At 41.3% G+C, this 19,485-nt stretch overlaps 1 protein-coding gene across 1 annotated transcript; it reads left to right on the forward strand.

Annotated features, from left to right (window-relative positions):
• The first annotated feature begins 6,653 nt into the window (after positions 1-6,653).
• CHMP2B (charged multivesicular body protein 2B) lies at positions 6,654-18,185 on the forward strand. Its single transcript, XM_055702868.1, has 6 exons — positions 6,654-6,818; positions 9,979-10,070; positions 12,999-13,193; positions 15,555-15,657; positions 16,668-16,774; positions 16,932-18,185. The coding sequence occupies exons 1-6, from the start codon at positions 6,785-6,787 to the stop codon at positions 17,043-17,045; spliced, it is 645 nt and encodes a 214-aa protein (XP_055558843.1). The 5' UTR covers positions 6,654-6,784; the 3' UTR covers positions 17,046-18,185.
• Positions 18,186-19,485: the final 1,300 nt, after the last annotated feature.

A 19,485-nucleotide genomic window follows, 5' to 3' on the forward strand; every position in this document is an offset into this window, starting at 1 on the left:
GCTGAAAAAAACCCCAACTTATCACATATATTAAGGATGCACACTTCTATTTTCATAAGGCCCAGTCCTTGGTTTCCTTTTTCTCTATTCTGTTTCTGAACAGTCTCTTTCATTAGTACAAAACCTCCACTACCCCACTTATTAGAATAGCTTATAGCTCTACACCTCTACTCCAGGCTTCTTTTTGAAGAATCCAAATGAAACGTCACTCTTGGTCTACATTAGCTTACAAATATTCAGCTCTGCAGGGCAATGTTTCCAATCTTTCACCTGCCCCGTGCTTCCAGCCTTCTCCCTTTCCTAATCAATATGATCACCACCACCTCAATCTCCATTATTGAGGGTGGTCAGCTGAGCATCATCTCCAGATCCACACTGCCTTAGCTGTATAAAAATCTTACCACTCCCTCCTGCAGAGCAGCTCTGCTAGACCAGCCTTTCCTAGCGAGGCACAAAGCTGAAGCTTTAGTCCAGATACTCATTCTGGCAGTGCAAGAGTGCAACATCTTTCTTCACATCTCTGATGAATCCAACCCCGCTCCTTCAAAATGTTTTGCAAAAGACCATCTTCTTAGATCATTGCTTCGATCACATTGCCATTTTCATTGCCTTCTCCCAAGTGGTTCCTTTGGTTATTTGCCACACAGAATGCATCTCTCTTCAAGGCCTTCCCCGATCTCTGTACCACCACGCATTCACAGCCCACACTGACTCCCTCCTTCAGTTCTCATTAACTCTAGCTTTACAGCAACCTCTTATTACTTTTGCTTCTGACAACCATCTCCTTACCTGCTCATCGCTGTTAGAAAGACTGCTTCACAAACTGACACAAAGGTCTTTTCTCAAGCACTTAACTTCTCTTTACCTTGACATCTATGCACAGACAGTAAGCGAGGCTACATAAGGAAACTTCTGGTTTCTTTGCACTGTCCAATCTGTTGGCATCCACATATTATTTCTTATTCCATTTGGACAATATGTTCTCTGGGGGATGGAGTGTTTTGTTTTTCGGTTGGGTTTTTTCCCCTCCACATTCACAGCATTCCCAACCCAAAGCAGTCATGTTTCTAGATAATAATGTAAAACAAATAATGAACAGTAATAACCTTAAACTGAATTTCCTTACTTTGTAATGCATTGCCTTAGAACTACTTGTAGTATCTTTTACTTGGGGAAAAAAAAAAATGTACACACATTCTCGAATCTGAACCTAGTTAACACAGGTCTTGATGTTTTAAACCTTGATGTGTAGTGAATTCCAGCTACGTTAAATATAACTTTACAATTAATGCACCATTTTCCCTGGGCAACATACACTAAAATTTACCTAAGATACACATTGGAAGTAAAACCAGTAAGAACATTACCAAAAAGGTCTTCCGTTTAGGACCAACAGATTTGGGTTAAGGGCAAATTATTTGAAAACAGGTTACTGATGCAATATTCAATCAAAATGACTACTATCAGCCATAAACATACGGGACCTTCTAACTACCCAGGGTAATAAGTCTTGTATATTATTGCTGGGAATTCCTGCAAAGCCCAAATCATTTTTAGTTTGCAGACCTCTCTAATTTATTTTCCATGGTTGGGAGGAATCTGCTGCTAAACTAAAAGTAGTTTTACCCCCCATTATCTCTGCACATAAAGAGTCACAGAGCTTTGGGCTAGAATTAACATGAGATAGGCTATTATGACTGTAAGAACATTTAGCAGTCCCTGTTGACTTTGCAGTTTGTAATAATAAATATCCTCCTCATAATCTCTCTCTTTTTTTTCCTGAACTTCATGCCTTGAGGAGTTCTTGAAGCTTGTGATAAAATGCTAACAATATTTACCTATTTTGTTGCTAGCCTGGAATTCCTTTTCTCCTTGGGCAAAGTCATTTAAAGATATGATATTTGCAAGCAAATGCTTTTCAGAGTATAACCCTTGATTTCATGAATGCCCTACAGAAATATGATGTCCTACTGTACTTGATTACTGAAGCAAAACTAAATCTGCTTGTACAAAGTAATGGCACTATTTTATAATGAAGTGTTCGCTTTGTCACCAAGGAAGAACCTTGCAATCAGATGTGAAGGTTATAAAAGATGTAGCCTGCAACTCAAAAGTACCTTATTATCACCAATCAAGGTAATAATTAAAACCAGATTTCCTTAAGAAGGGGTTAGGGATTTAGAGGGTTTCACAAAGTACTGAATTTCATACACATACTAAATGGTGCAAAGTGTCTATTAAGATGATGGTGAAAGGGACTGAAACTAAGGTGTAACCTTGCATATGTAAGTATCTTTCTTCAATATGCTGTTTCCATACAACAGAAAAAAACTTGCCTAGTTTCTCACAGATACTAAGGGCAGTTGGGTTTTCAGAGTTCCAGTCCGCTAAAAGCTCTTCAGCAGCTCTACAGTAATGTTTCCCATTTAAGATACTGCAGTGTTTCTTTAACACATTCTTGCAATTTTTTACTTACTCAGAAGTCTGTCAAGTGAATTCAGTGGATTATCAGGCAAAACATGAACATCATAAAACCCTTCTCACATAAAAAGATAGTTTCAGTCCCCACACACAGTCCTCACCAGAACAAATCAAATAAAACTATGCTTCCACACCTAAATGTGTATTTCCCTCTACCCTGTACACCTTGTACACTGTAAGGCATAGAGCAGTAACGATCTATTGGCAATTGATCCTTTTTAGACAAAGAAAGAAAGAAACAATTAAGTTATTCATGAGACCAAAGACAAATACACTCTGTCTGCTTCACACACATGCTCAATTCAACTTAAATTGTGAACAGATGGGAAGCAAGACATTCACTCATATTTCAGGTTCACCACATTCCTCAATATTTTCTTATATTAATGAAAAACATCCTTTTTCTCAGAAAACTTAAAATGTTTAGATTTGTAAACTATTTCCAAATAGATCATTCACTGATTGTTCTGTAGCTCACTGGCTTGATTCTCATTGCAATATCACTTATTTTGGCATTATTCTTACCTGAAAGCAATTCACTACTGTCATTATTTGTGGACAGTTGAATGGTTTTCCCTTATAAAATCTACTTCATAATTTTACTTTCAGTGTTCCTAAGGGTTATTTCATACCTGTGTATTTTCTAGATGCTACTCCCCCTTTGAATGAGGTATACTCCTCCTATGAATGAGGTATTTTTCAGTTTTTAGGAGCTTTCCACAGAAGTTGCTGGAAAGTTGTCCAGTCTGCAAGGTGAGGGAGAGATGAACTGTATAAAACACTTTTTTTTATACTTGTACACATAAATAAGCAATTTCCTTCTAAACAAAGCAGAGAAAATGGATTACAGAACCGCGGTACCAGAGGTACCATTTTTTCCAGTGTTCTTTTCCACCTTCTTTATCATCTCCTCTAGGGCCTTCTTCCTTTATTCCTATTGTTTCTAACTCTATTCTTCTTTTTCCACACACACCTTTTTTGATGGCCACTGATCCTCACATTGCCCTTTGTGCTTCACCTTCTCCCCAGCGTCTCCCGTTTTGCACGCACGGAGTGTGTTGCCGTCACCTCTCCACCCTGAGGAGCGCGCCTCGGTTCCCAAGTACCATTACTAATGAATGCAGTTAGAGATAACGTCATGACACATACGCCAACTTCAGCAGAGCCATATCTTTAAACACAACCATAACATTCAGCCTGTGCCACAGCAGATTCTTACTCAGGGAAGAAATTCAAGTGCTGAGTTGAACTGCAGCCTGAGCTTCTCTAGAGTCTGCAGTTTTCTCCCTGCCTTTCCGTTTCTGTCCCCCTCCAAACTCGGCCTGCTTTCATATGACAAGGCGTAAGGTCATGCAGCCTTTAGAGCACGACCTCACAAACTCTTACACGTGTAAGTGCCATGTCACTTGATTTCAGTGGAGCTCATCCGGGATAAAGTAGGGCATTAGCAAATCCCCTTGCAGGATTTGGAAGATAGCCAGGTGCTGAGGCCCCAGAGTCACTTCTCATAATCATATATTAAGCACCGTGCATTTCATATAGCAATACATTTATACCAGTCTGGGAGAATTTATCTCATTCAGGCTCCTGTCATTTTCAACTTACCCGCTTCATTCTTTACTACACATGGCCTCATTTAATTTCCTTATATCTACAGATGAGAAATCATACAGCCCTAGAATAGATCAAACAGAGTACTGAATTTGGGTCATGATCCACAAAGCATCCCAAGATAGTCTGCCTTAGCTAGTCAGCAAAGGTTCACTTGCAATGTTTCCCTCACCTTAGAAAGGGAGATACAGAAGACTAATAGCTTTCATTAAACCAGCTGATACAGCCAGAAAGCTTGAGAATATTTAAAGCATAACCTTGAAGATTTTCTCCAAGACTCATATGCCTGAAAGCTCACCTCTCCTTTTTCTCTTGAGAGTGTCGGGTATTTTTCTAAATCAGCCACTTTATCTACTGTTCTAAAGAACAGTATCCGGAAGCACAGATTTCTAAAGGTCTCTTCATAGCAGCTATTTCATCTGAGCACCTGAACACGTTTAGCTTTAAGCAGACCAAACCTAGTCACCTGGTTTAAATTAACAATATGCTTAAATACTGCAATGGACCAATGCTAGAGTAGCTTATATGTGTGTATGCATATATATATCTATATATATATTTTAAAACAAACCAACATCCACCCACCACTTTTTTCCAAGTCCAACTCCGGAACACAGACCAGTTTTCCTGCTGTTAATCTGCTTTTATTATCTAAATTAATTTTTCATACTCTGGTTTGAAGATGCTCATTTTCAAGTCAATACAGGATATTGCATCATCCTTGTGAACCAGTTTTTGTGTCCCACTTCACTCGATATCCAACAAACAGAAAATACACAGTCCCTGCTGTTGTTTGCTACTGATATTTGCATATAGTCACTAAGGGAAGGTTATTTATTCCATCTGGTTGATTTTTAAAGTTTGCCTATAGCACAGAGGACTAAGATATTCCTTATACCTTTTGATTTCCAAGTAGATCCTGAAACAGGACATTGACAATTTAAGAGAAACACTGAATTTTAAGCGTTATTCTTTTAAAAGATAAATTCAAGGGCTTCTCTTACCCTATCACTACTACCAAAAAGGTTCAAATCAAGTATACAACAGCATCCCGGCATTCAGGCTTCAGCACAGAAAAGTAAGTCTTGGCAAGCAATAGCTCAGACATACTTTATAGCAGTCATGAAGCATATTATGGACATCTTTGTTTACCTCATCACAAATAAACATCCATGACGAAATATTGTGCAGAAATGCTTTTCTGGTCTCATAGCTAATTAGCACAATTTGAGAGTACCCCATTGTTAAGCTGCCTGACCCATTTCTCAAGGAAAGTAGAGAACTGAACCTCAATTGCAAGCACTCTCCTCCCCTTCATCTGTGCTTTTCCAAAGCAGGTTTCAGTTTTGCTTACTAACTCATCTCTATCTGACCTAACAGACAGCACAGGCATACAGGAATAAACTTGTAAAGGGTATTTTATTTATCTGATAGCAAATTGCTAAACTTCCATAGTATCAATGTCATCACACATGATCTGGGTTTCAGTCTAGCCCAAGGAGTGAAAAATAACTAAAAGGCCACATGAAAAACAATGAAACCTTGCTATGTGCAAGAAAATCGAGAAGTACTGACACCAAAGACATAGTTTGCACTTCCCTACATCCACATACATCTTTATATTGCTATTATAATATTCCAATAGATTGCTTTTCCATGCAAGGTTATAAAAGTGTGGTTTATTAGGGTACTGGCACCGTAAACTCACAGTTCTTTCCCAGGTTAAATTTATATCTAGCTATCAAAATGCATTAATATATTCCAATCACTTGTTTTCCTTTGCAAATTAACACACCCCCAACCCCAGCGCTTCGAAGTAAGCGGAGGTACATCTAGCTAGTATCCAAACCAGCAGCTCCGCATTTTCTGCTGGAGCTCATTTTTTATTTCCTAAGGTCACGATGTGCATGTCGGCAACTGCCAGTGATGGGACCACAGCCTCATTACAAACCGCCTTATGAAAAATTAAGGATTGTAATTAGACACTGAAACCCAGGAAAATTATTACTCCTTTTTCCACGCTCTTTACACCCCAGGCAGCATGGTAGCAGCGACCCTGGGGTAGTGGCCCCCCTCGAGCAGGGGACATGCTGCCGGGCAGGGCGGGGCAGGGCGGGGCAGGGCGGGGCAGGGCGGGGCAGGGCGGGGCAGGGCGGGGCAGGGCGGGGCAGGGCGGGGCAGCGCCCCTCTCCCGCGGGGGCTCCGCACCACGGCCGGACACTGCCCCACACGTGTGCCCTGCGGGCGGGGGGCGGCCCAGGGCGCTGCGCTGCCGAGCGCCATTAACTTTTAATAACCAGTAAACCCCACCCACGACGGCGCGGCCTGCCCGCACGCACACCCCGGGGCTGCCCCGCTCCCGCGGCCGGCGGTGACCGAGCCCAGGCGGAGAGGAACCGGACCCCGCCCCGCCCCGCCCCGGGCGGTGACGCCCCCGGGGGAGAAGCGGCCCCGCTGCGCGGCAGCCCCGGCGGGACCCGCACCCCGAGCCGCAGCCGCCGCCGCGGGGGAGGCGGGCGCAGCGCGGCGGGCCGGCCCGGCCCGGCCCCCTCCCGCCCCTCGCCGGCGGGGAGGCGGAGCCGGAGCCGGGCGGGTTGTGCGCGGCCCGGCCGCTTCCTGGTCACCTGAGGAGCAGGCAGGAGCCCGCTGAGGCGGCAGTGGGGGTCCGGCGGCTCCGGGGCTGGCTGCCGCCATGGCCTCGCTCTTCAAGAAGAAGACTGTGGACGGTGAGTGGGGGCGCGGGGCCACCGGCGCCCGGGCTGGGGCCCTGCCGCCCCTCCCGCAGCCCGGGGGAGGCAGCCCCCGGCCCTCGTACGGTCCCGGCCGCGGGGCTGGCCCCGGCCCGGGCTCGGGGGCGGCGGGAGCGCGGGGGCGCTGGCGGTGCTTGCGGAGCGGCCTCGGGCCCTGTGTCCCGGCGAAGCGGGAAGTCGCTGGGAGCGGGGGAGGCCACGGCCCGCCCGGGGTGACTCACCGGGGGCGCTCGGGCCGGGCGGGGCGGCGGGGGAGCCCCGGGGCTGGGCCGGGCCCCCGCCGGGGACAGCGAGGCGGAGGGGTCCCGGGGCATCGGGCCTTGCGGGGCGGTCGGGCCGGGGCGGGGTGCGGGAGCCGGGCCCTGGTGATCCCGCTGTGCCGTGAGGGAGGAGGAGGAAGGTCTCTGGCTGGCAGCGAGGGAGCAGAACAGGCCCGCGAAGAGTTGCGGGGGCCGAGAGCGAAGCGGGACGCGAGCGGTGCCGGCTGCGGGAGCCCGCTGGGGCGGCGGGGGGCGGCGGCCGAGCGGGGCGGCCGGAGCCGGGGCCGCTGGGGCAGCTGCCGAGCCCGCACCGCTGGGGCCCCGGTGCTTTGTGTCTGGGTCACGTTGAGCTTGGCGGTTTGGCAGTCGGTCTGTCAGCACGTCGCTGAAACCCGTGCAGAAATAACAGGCGCCAAAGTAAGGCCAGAAAAGGTCGCTGACCTGACAGCGCTCCCGCGGGCGACGGTGGGCCCTGCTGTCCCCAGGGGCTGGCTTGTCCCCGTGTGTTGGGTGCCCTGCATCACACAGGTGGGTCCTCGTTCAAAAAGGGCTCGCCAGAAATGACGCTGTGCGCCAACCAGTTGTGTGTCACCAAGGGAGAACGCGTCATGTGTTTCCCACTCATCGAATGCTTTCCCACTTTTGGTGCAGCACCTGAGAGGGGAGGAAGAGGGAGGTGGCGCTAAGCTTCCATGACCAAGGTGGATTGCAGGAGCCAGGTCAAGCCCTGCTGGGTGTCCCTCGTCCAACCTGTTTTAAGAAATGGGGGTGCTTCCTCCTTACCCTGGCTTGGGAGGCGGCAGCGTGACACACGGGAGTGGCTGTTGGCAAAAGGCTGTCTGGGGAATACCCAGCTTCTGCCTGCTGGAGTAAAGCTAAAGATTTGCGTCGGTCAGTTATCCCAGAGAAGCAAGAACCAAATTCTTATCTTGGCCTTTGCTTGCAAAAACATATAAAAGGGCCTGCAACTGTACATAGTTATTGCTTTCAGTTTATTACTGTCCTTTGTTTGAGCCACTATGTGAGATGAGAAACAAGCATTCTGCTCACCCTTCTTGTCTCCTGACTCTTAAGTACAGTTCTTGTTTGTTATCATCTTGAATTTCCTACCTCTCAGGATTTCTACACTAAGGGATTTAAATTTTTTTTAATAGTTATTGTAGTTTGAAAAGACAGTCTTCTGTGTAGCTATTAAGCTTTTTCTTTCATTTGTGCAAGTGCAGCTGTGCAAGTAATAGACATTTGTCTACCTTCAAAATTACTTGCCTATAGCATCGTTTACCAAATAATTTTGACTGCTGCTTTGCCAGTGTGAAGAACGCAGCGTTACATTCCATGTCAACTTGCAGCTCTTCATTATAGTCCATTGAAAAATCTACATCTCCTGAAGATGCTTTTTGTGTAGTTCTCGGAGCAGTAGTAGTACTGTAAAAACAGGTCTCTCTTTCACAGAGTTTGCTTGGAATATGTATTTATTTGGCCAAAAACGATTGGTGGGAGGGGGTAGTGTATGTGCCTTCTTTAAAATGCTCCTGAGAGTTTGGGGTTTTTTCTGATTCAAACCTATTAAGGTTGAAATAATGTCAGCAATTGATATTTTAACAGTATTTCTGGTTGTGGGAATGAAGAATCTGAATGCTTCTTTTTGTTTGTAGAAAAAATATTGCAAGCCTTAAAAAAATGAAAAGGGTGTCTGTGTTTTCTAGAATTAATCCTTCGTGCCATTGTTTCTATTAGTAATTCTGCCTATTTATATTGATTTTTCACGTGCTTCAGACTTCGTAGGTACAATAGCAGTGCCCTGCCATGATGGTACTTCTGCGGGTTAGAAGAGCAAGCTCTAAACAAAGTTTATGTGACAGTGCTTTTGTTAAACTTTGCGTGGGAGTTCATCTAATGTCATGTAGACACATACATCAGAAGTAGGTGAATCTCTTCCTACAAGTACTAACTGCTTTCCTCTATAAAGGTCAGAGGATGCTGAGTCAGATGCAGACCTCCCTACCTTTGCCCGGGTGAATCACACCTGAGCACGTGCTGTAAATTCTAGCAAAAGTTAATTGTAGCTAGTACGATTGATGCCTGTATTGTAAATAATACTTTAATAAGTGGATGTTACTGGTAAATAATTTTTCAACAGTACAATGGACCAAATGCCTTTGAAGGCTGCTATGTTTTACCTGACAGACAATTTTCAAGCTTCTGCTGGCTATGTCAGTTGTCAGGAAAGTTAAATTTGCTATGAAGGCCTCCACTTTTACATCCTAATATTCTTAAGCATCTGCTAATTGAAAAAGTTTGAACGCTGTTGCTTTATAGTCTGACTTGAAGTTGGGCTGCATGGATGTGGTACATTTGTGGAGGAGAGTAATCTCTGTCAAACCAGAGTAAGGACAGAGAAGAACAAGATCCAGGACTTGCATCTAGGAGTATCTTCGCTGTTTTAATGGACTTCGGAACTCCTTAACTGCTTGGAGATCTGTGTCTAAGGTTTCTTCAGCTGATCTACCTGTTGCATTTAGGCCTGGCTGAAAGCAGTGGGCTGACAGTGAATGTGTTATTGACGAGTTAGTGTTGAACTTGCAGAAAAGCGTGCATAACTAAGTTACTGTGTGGTTAAGGCTCTTGTTATGGTGCAACATAACTAGGTAAAGTAGCCTTTTTCTTATGTTGTATGGCCTCTGCTGCTGAAACTTAATCATATATTGTATACATAAAACTGTGTTTTCCTAATATTTCATATATTTGAAATGCTGACAGTTCATCCTGAACAAAAGGAGGCTGTCAAACATACTGCATGTCTGCAGGGTGCTTAGCAGATAAGATGTGTATGTAGTATTGAAAACTTTACCCAGCTATAAATATTTTTTTTCCAGATATAATAAAGGAGCAAAATCGAGAGTTAAGAGGTACACAAAGGGCTATAACCAGAGATAGAGCAGCACTCGAAAAACAGGAAAAACAACTGGTAAGTAGAGCACGGAACTTTATTTTACTTTCTAAGAACAAATACGCCCCCCCCCCCCACCCCACCCCATATAACAGGAAACTTGCAAAGTGCTAAAGATACAACTCAACGTATAATAATTGAAACACTACAAAAGTTGCCTTTCCCTTTTTGACTTTTCATTTATTAAAGGTCAGAAAAACTTCGCTGTCTAAAAGTGAATCTTGGTCTTTAATATAGGAAAAGCTTGAATCAATGTGTTTAGATAAAATAGCTGCATTCATTTTTCGCTTCCGTTCTTAGCATTCTCTATCTTTCAGAAGGTTTGTTCTAACAGGCTTATAAGTCAGTGATCTTCTGGTGGAAAAGCTAAAAGAAGTGTCAGTGCTATCATATAAAACACAGGGTATCATGAGTACCCCTTGAGCTTGTTATTTTCCGTTCATATGGAACTTCTCTAAAACCAGCTAATAATAGTAAAACTGTCTGCCTAAATTAAGATCTATTTAAAACTTAAGTGTGTGTGAGCTATCAAGTATTTAGTGAATGGATGTTGCACCTGTGTGGTAGTACAACTGGATAAATGGATGTGACAGATGGTGGGGTTTGATGCATGAAGACATGCTCAGACTGTGGGAAAAGCTATGCAAATCCTGCCCCTGTTTCAGTAGCTATTGAGGTGGTGTTTCGTGGCAGCAGGTTGCATGAATACCAAGAGCTGGGAATAGTAAACTAAAAGAGAACAGAGAAATTGGTTCTGGAAGCCTTGAACATGTAAGACAGAATAGGTTACTTGGAGAAGACATTTTACAGTATGAAATATTCTGACTCTGGAAATAACCCTAATTTTCATGAATACTGAGGTTGAAGTTTTGATTGCTACAGTAAATTGCTTTAGAAATGTTGGATTTCTGAGGAGAAGAAGAAAGAAGTGGTGAATTACATCTCTGAAAAAGTTAAAATTTGCTGTTAGGATGAGAGGATCAACAGACAATGAATATTAATTTTCAGAGTCAGATCAGGTGAGAAACAACCAAGGGCTTGTCAGTCAATCTCAGAACATTTTGTTATGTACTTTCTTTGGAAAGGTTTGGTTTTGGTGGTTTTCCCCTTAACTATGAGAAAACCTGATTATATTAATTCTGTGTATAAAGATACCTTAAAGTATGCAGACAGTTCTGTTTCAGTTCAGTAAACTCATATGACTGTTTTGATTAATTTTTTTTCCAGAAGAACATAACTGACTTTAATAAGCTTGCCCCTCCCAAAAGCAAATATTGTGTTGCAGCTCTTTACCCAAATTCTCAAGAATAAAGCCATCTGTATGTAGGGTTTGATTTCTGCAGCTGGATTATCTGCAGTGATTTAGCAGTGGTTGGTGTAGGTTTGTAAATAGCTTTGAAAGTCAGGTTATAAACACTACTTAGTTATTTCATCTCAGTGAGAAAACCCATGTTTCCAAATGTTTGCTGTTAAAACAAACGGGGAAACTAGTGTTTGGTAGTGGGCAAACTAATCCTTCCTATCCTTCACAATACTTGAGGTATGAAAAAAGGAGATAATATTCTGGACATGTATAGAAATTTGGTTTTGTGGCCTCTGTGAGCTACTTACAAAGAGGGCAGTTTTACAGCTGTTTTAGGCCTCTAATGTTTGAACATTCTCGTCCTCCTTATTTGCTGATCTGTACCTTCTTGGATTAAAAATAGTATGTATGACACAACCTCTCAGAAAACACGGTTGTACAGAGAAGATCTTGTGCCAGTGCCATCTCTGTAGTAAACTTAACCATCATCTTTCTTAGTGGTAAAGCTAATGCAGTGGTTCAGTTTAAACTTGCCTTTAAACGTGACTGTTTTGCATATCCTGGCGATAAGTATTTACCTTTTCAGAGCAATGTATCTTCTTATAAGTACAGTTCTCTGGACTACCAGTGCACATAAAGTAACTGTATTCCTGTAGCAGGCAGGTTCTCCAGAAGAATCATAAAGAGAAAGCTGGTCTTTAAAGGTTGCTTTTACTTAATGATAACAATCAAAATATACAATTGCACATATACAAAGAACTGAAATACTATGGCAAGCTCACCTCAAAAAGGCTGACAAGGAAAAATTAGTTGAAAAGTTTGTATTACCAAGTCCCAAATCAGAAAGTATACTGAAAAATCCCAGCTGTCAAGATTATTTATGCCAAACATTTTGCTGGTACCTCTTTGCTAAATAACTTGCTATTTCTACTTGAATTGATAGATTAGGGTGTTTTTTTTTTTAAGCCAGAAGTGTCTGTCTTAAGGTTTAAACACGTTATTGTATACAAATTATGCTACTTTTATTATGTTTTACGTTCAGCTAAATTATGTGGGCAAGCAGTCTGTAATTATTGTTCATCTAACTTTACCTGCTTCTTCCCCGAAAAGGTTGCGAGGTTCTTTCGAGGCTGAAAAAGTGTTAAAAAGAAGCTATGAACGCCCTGTTTCTTCCATGGGCGATGTGGCTTGGTTGCCCGTGAATGCAAGAAATCAAAGATGATTAGAGTCATGGCAGTAATAGTTGGCCGGCTGTAATAATTTCTTCATTTGGGGGGTGGGGGTGGGGTGTGTCAAGTGTTGTTCCCTGTCCAGATACGGAATTGTATGTGCATGTGTAAGTGAATATGAAGTTATGCAAAGTTGAAGTCCTTTGGGGCACTGTGTGCTACCATGCCATAATTCAGTTTTCTTTTGTTTTTTGTTTGGTTTTTTTTTTCTTCTGGTCAAGTCATAGCAGCATTGTGTTTATTCTACTAAACAGCCTTGGCAGAAAAGCAAGGGAGACTATTTATATAACTTTAAATGTCTTTAAAAAAAATAAGAGGATAACTTCTGGAATTTAATTATTTTTGTTAAGGCATAATTATAGTCTTTGTTTGAATGAAAATTCTATAGAATTAATCTTATACCTTTTTTAACAGGAACTGGAAATAAAGAAAATGGCTAAGACTGGTAACAAAGAAGCCTGTAAAGTTCTAGCAAAACAACTTGTGCAACTGCGGAAGCAGAAAAATCGAACATACGCTGTCAGCTCTAAAGTCACTTCTATGTCGACTCAAACGAAGGTGATGAACTCTCAGATGAAGATGGCAGGAGCTATGTCAACTACAGCAAAAGTAAGGCATTGCAAGACATTTTTTTACATTAAAATGCAGCATATGGTTACAAAAGTTAAGTTGTTTTATTTTGTATAAGATAATTGAAGGGATAAAACTTACTGCTTAATACCTCAAATGGTGTTGAGGATACAGTAGGGAAATGTAATTTGATTCATACTATGAAATTTTTGTGTAGTCAATCCAGTCAGTTAGCACATAAGCCTGTTTTCTGGGGCTAGACATCTGTCAAATGCCAGTGGAAGAACTCTGTACACAAAAAAACCCAAACTATGCCTCTGCAGTGTCTTGCCTGTATTATCTTGTCACAAGCAGTTTTTACTGGGGAAAAAGTAGGGCATGTTTCGTCTAGAAATCAAGGCAGTGTGTCACAGTAGCTTTATGGCTTGTACAAAAAGTAGGTTATTGCTTTGGATCTTAAGTTCCTAAGGAAATCTAATCTGAATTCCCTGTCATTTCCCTCTCTGTGCTCTAAGCAAACAGTATTGCGTTAAGTTTTCTGACAAAAATCATCTCATAAGAGTCTGGAAAACCTCAGTTACCCAAGGGTGGTGGTTAACTTTCTCCTATTTGCCTGAATTGGTAAATAGGGAGTTTGCTTTTGGCAAGAAGGATTGTTCAGCTTGAGGTGTAGGAAACAGAATTAGCATGCATCATTGTAGACAAGTTGTGCTTTTATCACAGTCCAAGTTACATGCCAGTTAAACACAGTAATGGAACACAGCTTGGTGTGGAAAGTAGTTACTGCTAAGGCTTTGCTGTTGGATGTCTTTTAGAAGCAGTATGTTGGCAGATAGCAGCTGTTCAGTGACAAAAAGTTGTGGCTCCGTAGCAAACTTCCCATCCTCCATGGCTAACCCGCAAGGGGGGGGCTTGTCTGACTGCACAGCTGCTCAAGTTAAACAAGTTAAATTTCTCAAAACCAAAGTGTCCCTAGACTAATTACGAAGGTTAAGTGAGTAGAAACCCCCAAAATTTTAAACAAATAAATTAACTAGCATCCAGAAAAGTGATGATTTTTGAAACACGGCAGGTACTTCTGTGGACTAGTTTGTGTAACATTATTGGGGAGGAAGGCGTTAAATTCTTTTGGTCACTTTTAAAGTGAGTATTTTGCTTTATCAGCATGGGATGCTTAAAAAAGAAAAGTATTCTGTTGTTCATTTCAAAGCTTGTAAACTACTCTTGATCTCATACAACCACCAGTGAAAAACATGTGGAATCAGTTGCCTCAACAAGCAAGACAAATACATGAATGCAAAGCTTTCCAAGTATTTTCTATACACTTTTTTAGCATGTATGGCACTAATTTTGGACATAGTAAAATCCAGTTAATAGTTACCTGTTTCTTTTAATCATGCTTCTGAGCCTTATTTTCTAAAGATATATAAACTCTGTATCAGTTTCGTACAAATAATGTTTATGTCCATCTGTAACTTGTAAAAGAATGCTAAAGAATCATCACCTTCTAAGTCCAGAAAAACTTTTAAAATTCAAATAATGTGACTATGAACACAGTCTTTAAAATTCAAGTAACATTAGAAACATAATACATTATCACACAGACATGAAGGCAGAAGAGCTTCTATGAAGCAAATAGCAGCTGTAGTAGCTTGATAGCATCCCTTTTAGTTAACCAACTTTTTATCCTCTCAGAGATGGTTAAACTTTAGTTTTGAATTGCTCATGTCTACATTTAGATTTTGATGTCCCATGAGAGATACAGTAGCTTGCTGCTTAGGAAAGAAAAAAAAAATTACTGATGCCTGCAAATGCAGTGCTGCATACTTGTGGTAAAACAGATTAACTTTATTACACTGTCATAGAAAGATCTCTACCCATTACAAGAGTTCACCCGAAGCTAATACGTACTTCCTGAACACTCTGACATTTGCTTATTAGAGAAAAGTAAACTTTTTGTTAAATTATAACATAAAGAAACAATTGCAATTTAATGCCTGTCCTCTAGTGGTGGTTCAAATAAATGTTCCTTACTGAATAAAAGACCTGCAACCATTTACCTCTTTGAAGTTTATAGCCTGCAAGTTAAGAAGTGTTGTTCTATTTTTTTTCATTTAGATCAGGCAGATTTTTTCATAATACAAGGCCAGGAGAAGGGCTGTGGTGTAAGAAAGATGCATACGTTTAAAAGCATGTGTATTGGGGTAGTAGATAGCAATATTTCTTACTAGGTGCACAGTCTACTGTTGGTCTGTTGTGCATCTACAGTTCTCATGGGATGTAAAGAGGCAAGGAAAGTGAAATTTGGACTGAAGGGCTTTTTTAAATTAGAAAAGTCTTATTCCTTCTTAATGTATATATTGGTATTTACTAAAGGCGTTTTTTTTCCAATATTAATAGACAATGCAAGCAGTCAATAAGAAAATGGATCCACAAAAGACACTACAAACTATGCAGAATTTCCAGAAGGAGAACATGAAGATGGAAATGACTGAAGAAATGAGTAAGTTCTGCACTGCAGGGAACAGCTAGCTGCAGCCCACAGTGCTCTTGGAAGGGTAGAACCAGTCTAGAAATACTGATGCTTGAAGTTTTATTTCCACAATTAATAAGATTGACAGCAAAAATGAAGAGCGAAGAAAACAATGTATGTCTGAGCAGGGAGACTGAGCCTTTTAATAGCTCTAGTTACTAAATATAGAACCCGTTCCTTCTCATCTTCATGCTTCTGGAAAGGACATACTGGAAGGGAAGAGGGTTTGAGACCAGTTCAAAACCTTGTTGGCATAACTGGTAGGGGGGCTTGAAAATTTGCCCTTCCCCTAGCTGACAGTTCTGCATGTACTTTTTCTTCTGGGACTGGACACTTAATTTAGATATTATTGATATTCTCAGCTTTACATACGTGGTGGTATGGGATGGTTTTGCCTCCTTGTTTTTACTTTAAGCCAGAAACGTCTTGAGGGGGTAGCAAGTTTCTTGTTCCCAGTTGCATCTGTCCACTGTCTACTATGTCATACCAAACTTCCTGGTGTTGCTAGCCCAGTCTCCTTCCTGTTCTAATCCCTGCCACGGTGGTGGCCATAGTAAGTAGCACAGACTCCAAACGATATCGTTGAGCAATATGCAAACACCTCAGCTGCGCAGAACTGTATTGTTGCAATTCAGAAATTAGTTGAGTAGTTGACAATTTCACAACTCATTTGGAGGAAAAAGAGGAGAGGGGTTTTTGTGGAACTGTGGATGATGTTTTTAAGAAATGTGAAAATCTAGTAGCGGGGGGGATTGGGCAACTGAACTATTTTGGTGAAACTAAACATTTCTATAAAAGCAGTCATGCCTTACCCTGTTGTTGCTTTAGCTGTACTCGCGGGCTTTGCAAGGCAGAGGTAAGAAAGCCTCCCCAATATACAGGTGCTTTCTGTTGGTATCTTACACAGTGGTATTACTACTACATTAGTAAACCTTTTGCTTAATGCAGTGTGGATTTAATTTTTTTTTCTTTCTTCTAAGTTAATGATACTCTGGATGACATTTTTGATGCTTCTGATGAAGAGGAGGAAAGCCAAGATATTGTTAACCAAGTGCTTGATGAGATTGGAATTGAAATCTCTGGAAAGGTATGGCTGTTTTTACCCAGTCCATGTGCTCTTCCCCTTCATTCCCTTTTCTTAAATAGTTTATTCTAGCAGCCTTTATTTTACAGTTTTATTCTAGAATTCAGCTTGTCATAACACATATTATTTTGACTGAAGCAAACTTCCTGTCTTCTTTTAGATGGCCAAAGCTCCGTCAGCTGCCAGAGGCTTACCATCTGCATCAACGTCAAAAGCTGCTACCATATCAGATGAAGAGATTGAACGACAGCTCAAAGCTTTGGGGGTCGATTAGCTTGATAGCAATATACAGTCTGCCTTCCAATTACTCAACTGCAGACAGCTGTAAAAAGTGCAAATACTCTTTCAATGCAATTGATGTCTCGGAAAACTCTGAAGCTTCAGAAATGACAGCTTGAAGTTGGTACTGGGGGAAGGAGAAGGGGAGAATATTTTGAATCAGTGTACAGTTGGGGTGCCCATTGCATGGAGTCTGTTCGAGCCCAGGCCCAACCGGGGATGTAGCTCTAATGATAAATTCACTTATACCTGATCTGAGTCTGTCCTCTGAATTCAAAGTTTACTTCTATCTTGGTTCCCGATCTATCTTTAGCGTTGGCTGTTCTGTGGCTGGTGGTGGTGCCTCCTAGGACAGCACCTATATAATATATATAATTTTTTATAAAACTATAACTATAGAAAAATGCTTAGTCTGTCATCTTAGCACAAGTGAAACTTCACCTTTGCTCTTAGTTGGAAACTCTTTTTTTTCTTTTGATGAGAAATAGCCTTGAAAGTTGAGCAAGTTTAGGCAGAAAGAAAAAGTATTTTATGTATTTTTTTCAAGTTTCTGTAGTTACTCCGGGTTGAGTAAATAATGGCTGGTTATTCTTTTTACCGAAAGGGAAGGATACGGTCCTTGTGCAGTTAATTTTATGGGAAGAGGATTTAAATTTGTTAGTGAACTTTGTTGCATGAAAGGCACCAATTGAACTCTATTGTACTGTAGCATAGCTGTTTTCAACAGAATTGCTGTGCCTTTATGTATATAAATCTTGTACCTTTGTGATTATTATTTTTTTTCAGAATGAGTCTTTGAAAGGTGAGTAAACCTGTAATTATGATGGTTTCACAAAACACTATGGTGAGACCTCTGTGTACACTTGATGGGACTCAACGCTGAAGTTCAGAAATGCACTTGTTCAGTAAATGCAACTTGCGCACTTGCAAAAAGGACATTTGCCTGAAACAACATTTGTATATATTTTACAGTATTTCTTAATGGAAGATAACTGTGCATAATTGTATTGTTTACTAAGATGCAATTGATCACATTGATAAGCTAAATCTAAATTTTAGTTTTGAGAACAATTTTGGATGATACATGATGATTACTTCTCTAAACACTATAATAAAAGTGTTCTGGTTCTGTGAAGGTTTTTCTATGATTTCCGAACTGCATCAGCATGATTCTAGCATTGTGGAAGGTATTGGGCTAATGAAATATGAACTGTTGATATTTTAAAGAGATGGCAAAATCTGAGAATGCAGTTCCCCATTATGATGTCCCAGATGGTGTGAAATTCCTCAGCCCTTACTCACCTAGACATTATTTGCTCCTCAGTTGTGTTGATTTAGTGGGGCTGTTCATTGAACAGAAACAACGAAATCATTTTGGCTTTAAAAAGAGAAAAACAAAATTTCTCTCAAGAGTGAAACCAGTATAACTGGGTGGTGGCAGAACAGGAACGACAGATTGGCAGACACACACACACATGGACGGACAAACTAACTTGATAAAGAGAATTTGCTGCTAGAGAAAGTGTAGCAGGAAACTGTAACCTCTGTGAATCTACTGTTGTTGCACCATCTGCTTTTTAGGATTGAAGTCAGCAGAGCAAGAAGAAACATAGGTGAGCCTTCATCTGTTTTCTGACGTAGAAGCGCAGGTGTTCTTTCTCTTTGAAGAAAGTAACGGACAAATGACGAATCTGAAGTAGTATGTAGGAATGTGTAAGTTTATATATTGCTTATATCCCATATGAGGTGAAATATTTTTTTTTTTTTACAACTTACTTTGTAAAAGTCTAATAAAAGGCTTTTTCTGCAGTGACTTTGTTCTCTGTAGGATTACACATATATCTCTTAGTGGGCTTTCTTTGGACTCCTGTTAGCTCTGATAAAATTTAGCATAATATTTGTAGCTGCTTGTGGGCCTTTTGAGTTAAATTCAACACTCATTAAAGACCTGATCAAGTTTGCATTCCCTTCTGTCTGTGACTAGGTGCCCAAGTACTGCTTTTAGGCATTGAAGGAGAAACCATAATCTGAAATCAGTCAGGTATACAGTGTTATTGGTTATATGTTGGTTGAACACCTAGGCTTATGTCCTTTCTGAATGAAGTGTGCGCTTCATCCTTTTAACGACTGTCCAAATCGGGCATCATTCTATTATGAGTTCTTTCTTTTATGGGGTCTTTGACAACCAGAAATCAAGGCGTTGCTTTTTGGTGTCAGTAAGACTGCTGAACTAGGGCTACTGTCAGTATCTATCGGTGTTTCTGTTAACTGTTAAGTCCTGAGTTCTTATCTGTATTAAAAAGTCTTTCAGTAGCAGAGCAAGAAGTGTTGTAGGTTTGCAGGCTTGCTCATATTTATTTCAGGTTTAGTTAGTATGTTGCTGTCTACAATAAAATTGCTTCCCTTACTTAGATTCCTTTTAAATCACTAACAGA

Source organism: Falco cherrug, chromosome 2 (genome assembly GCF_023634085.1).
Source record: "Falco cherrug isolate bFalChe1 chromosome 2, bFalChe1.pri, whole genome shotgun sequence".
Taxonomy (NCBI): domain Eukaryota; kingdom Metazoa; phylum Chordata; class Aves; order Falconiformes; family Falconidae; genus Falco; species Falco cherrug.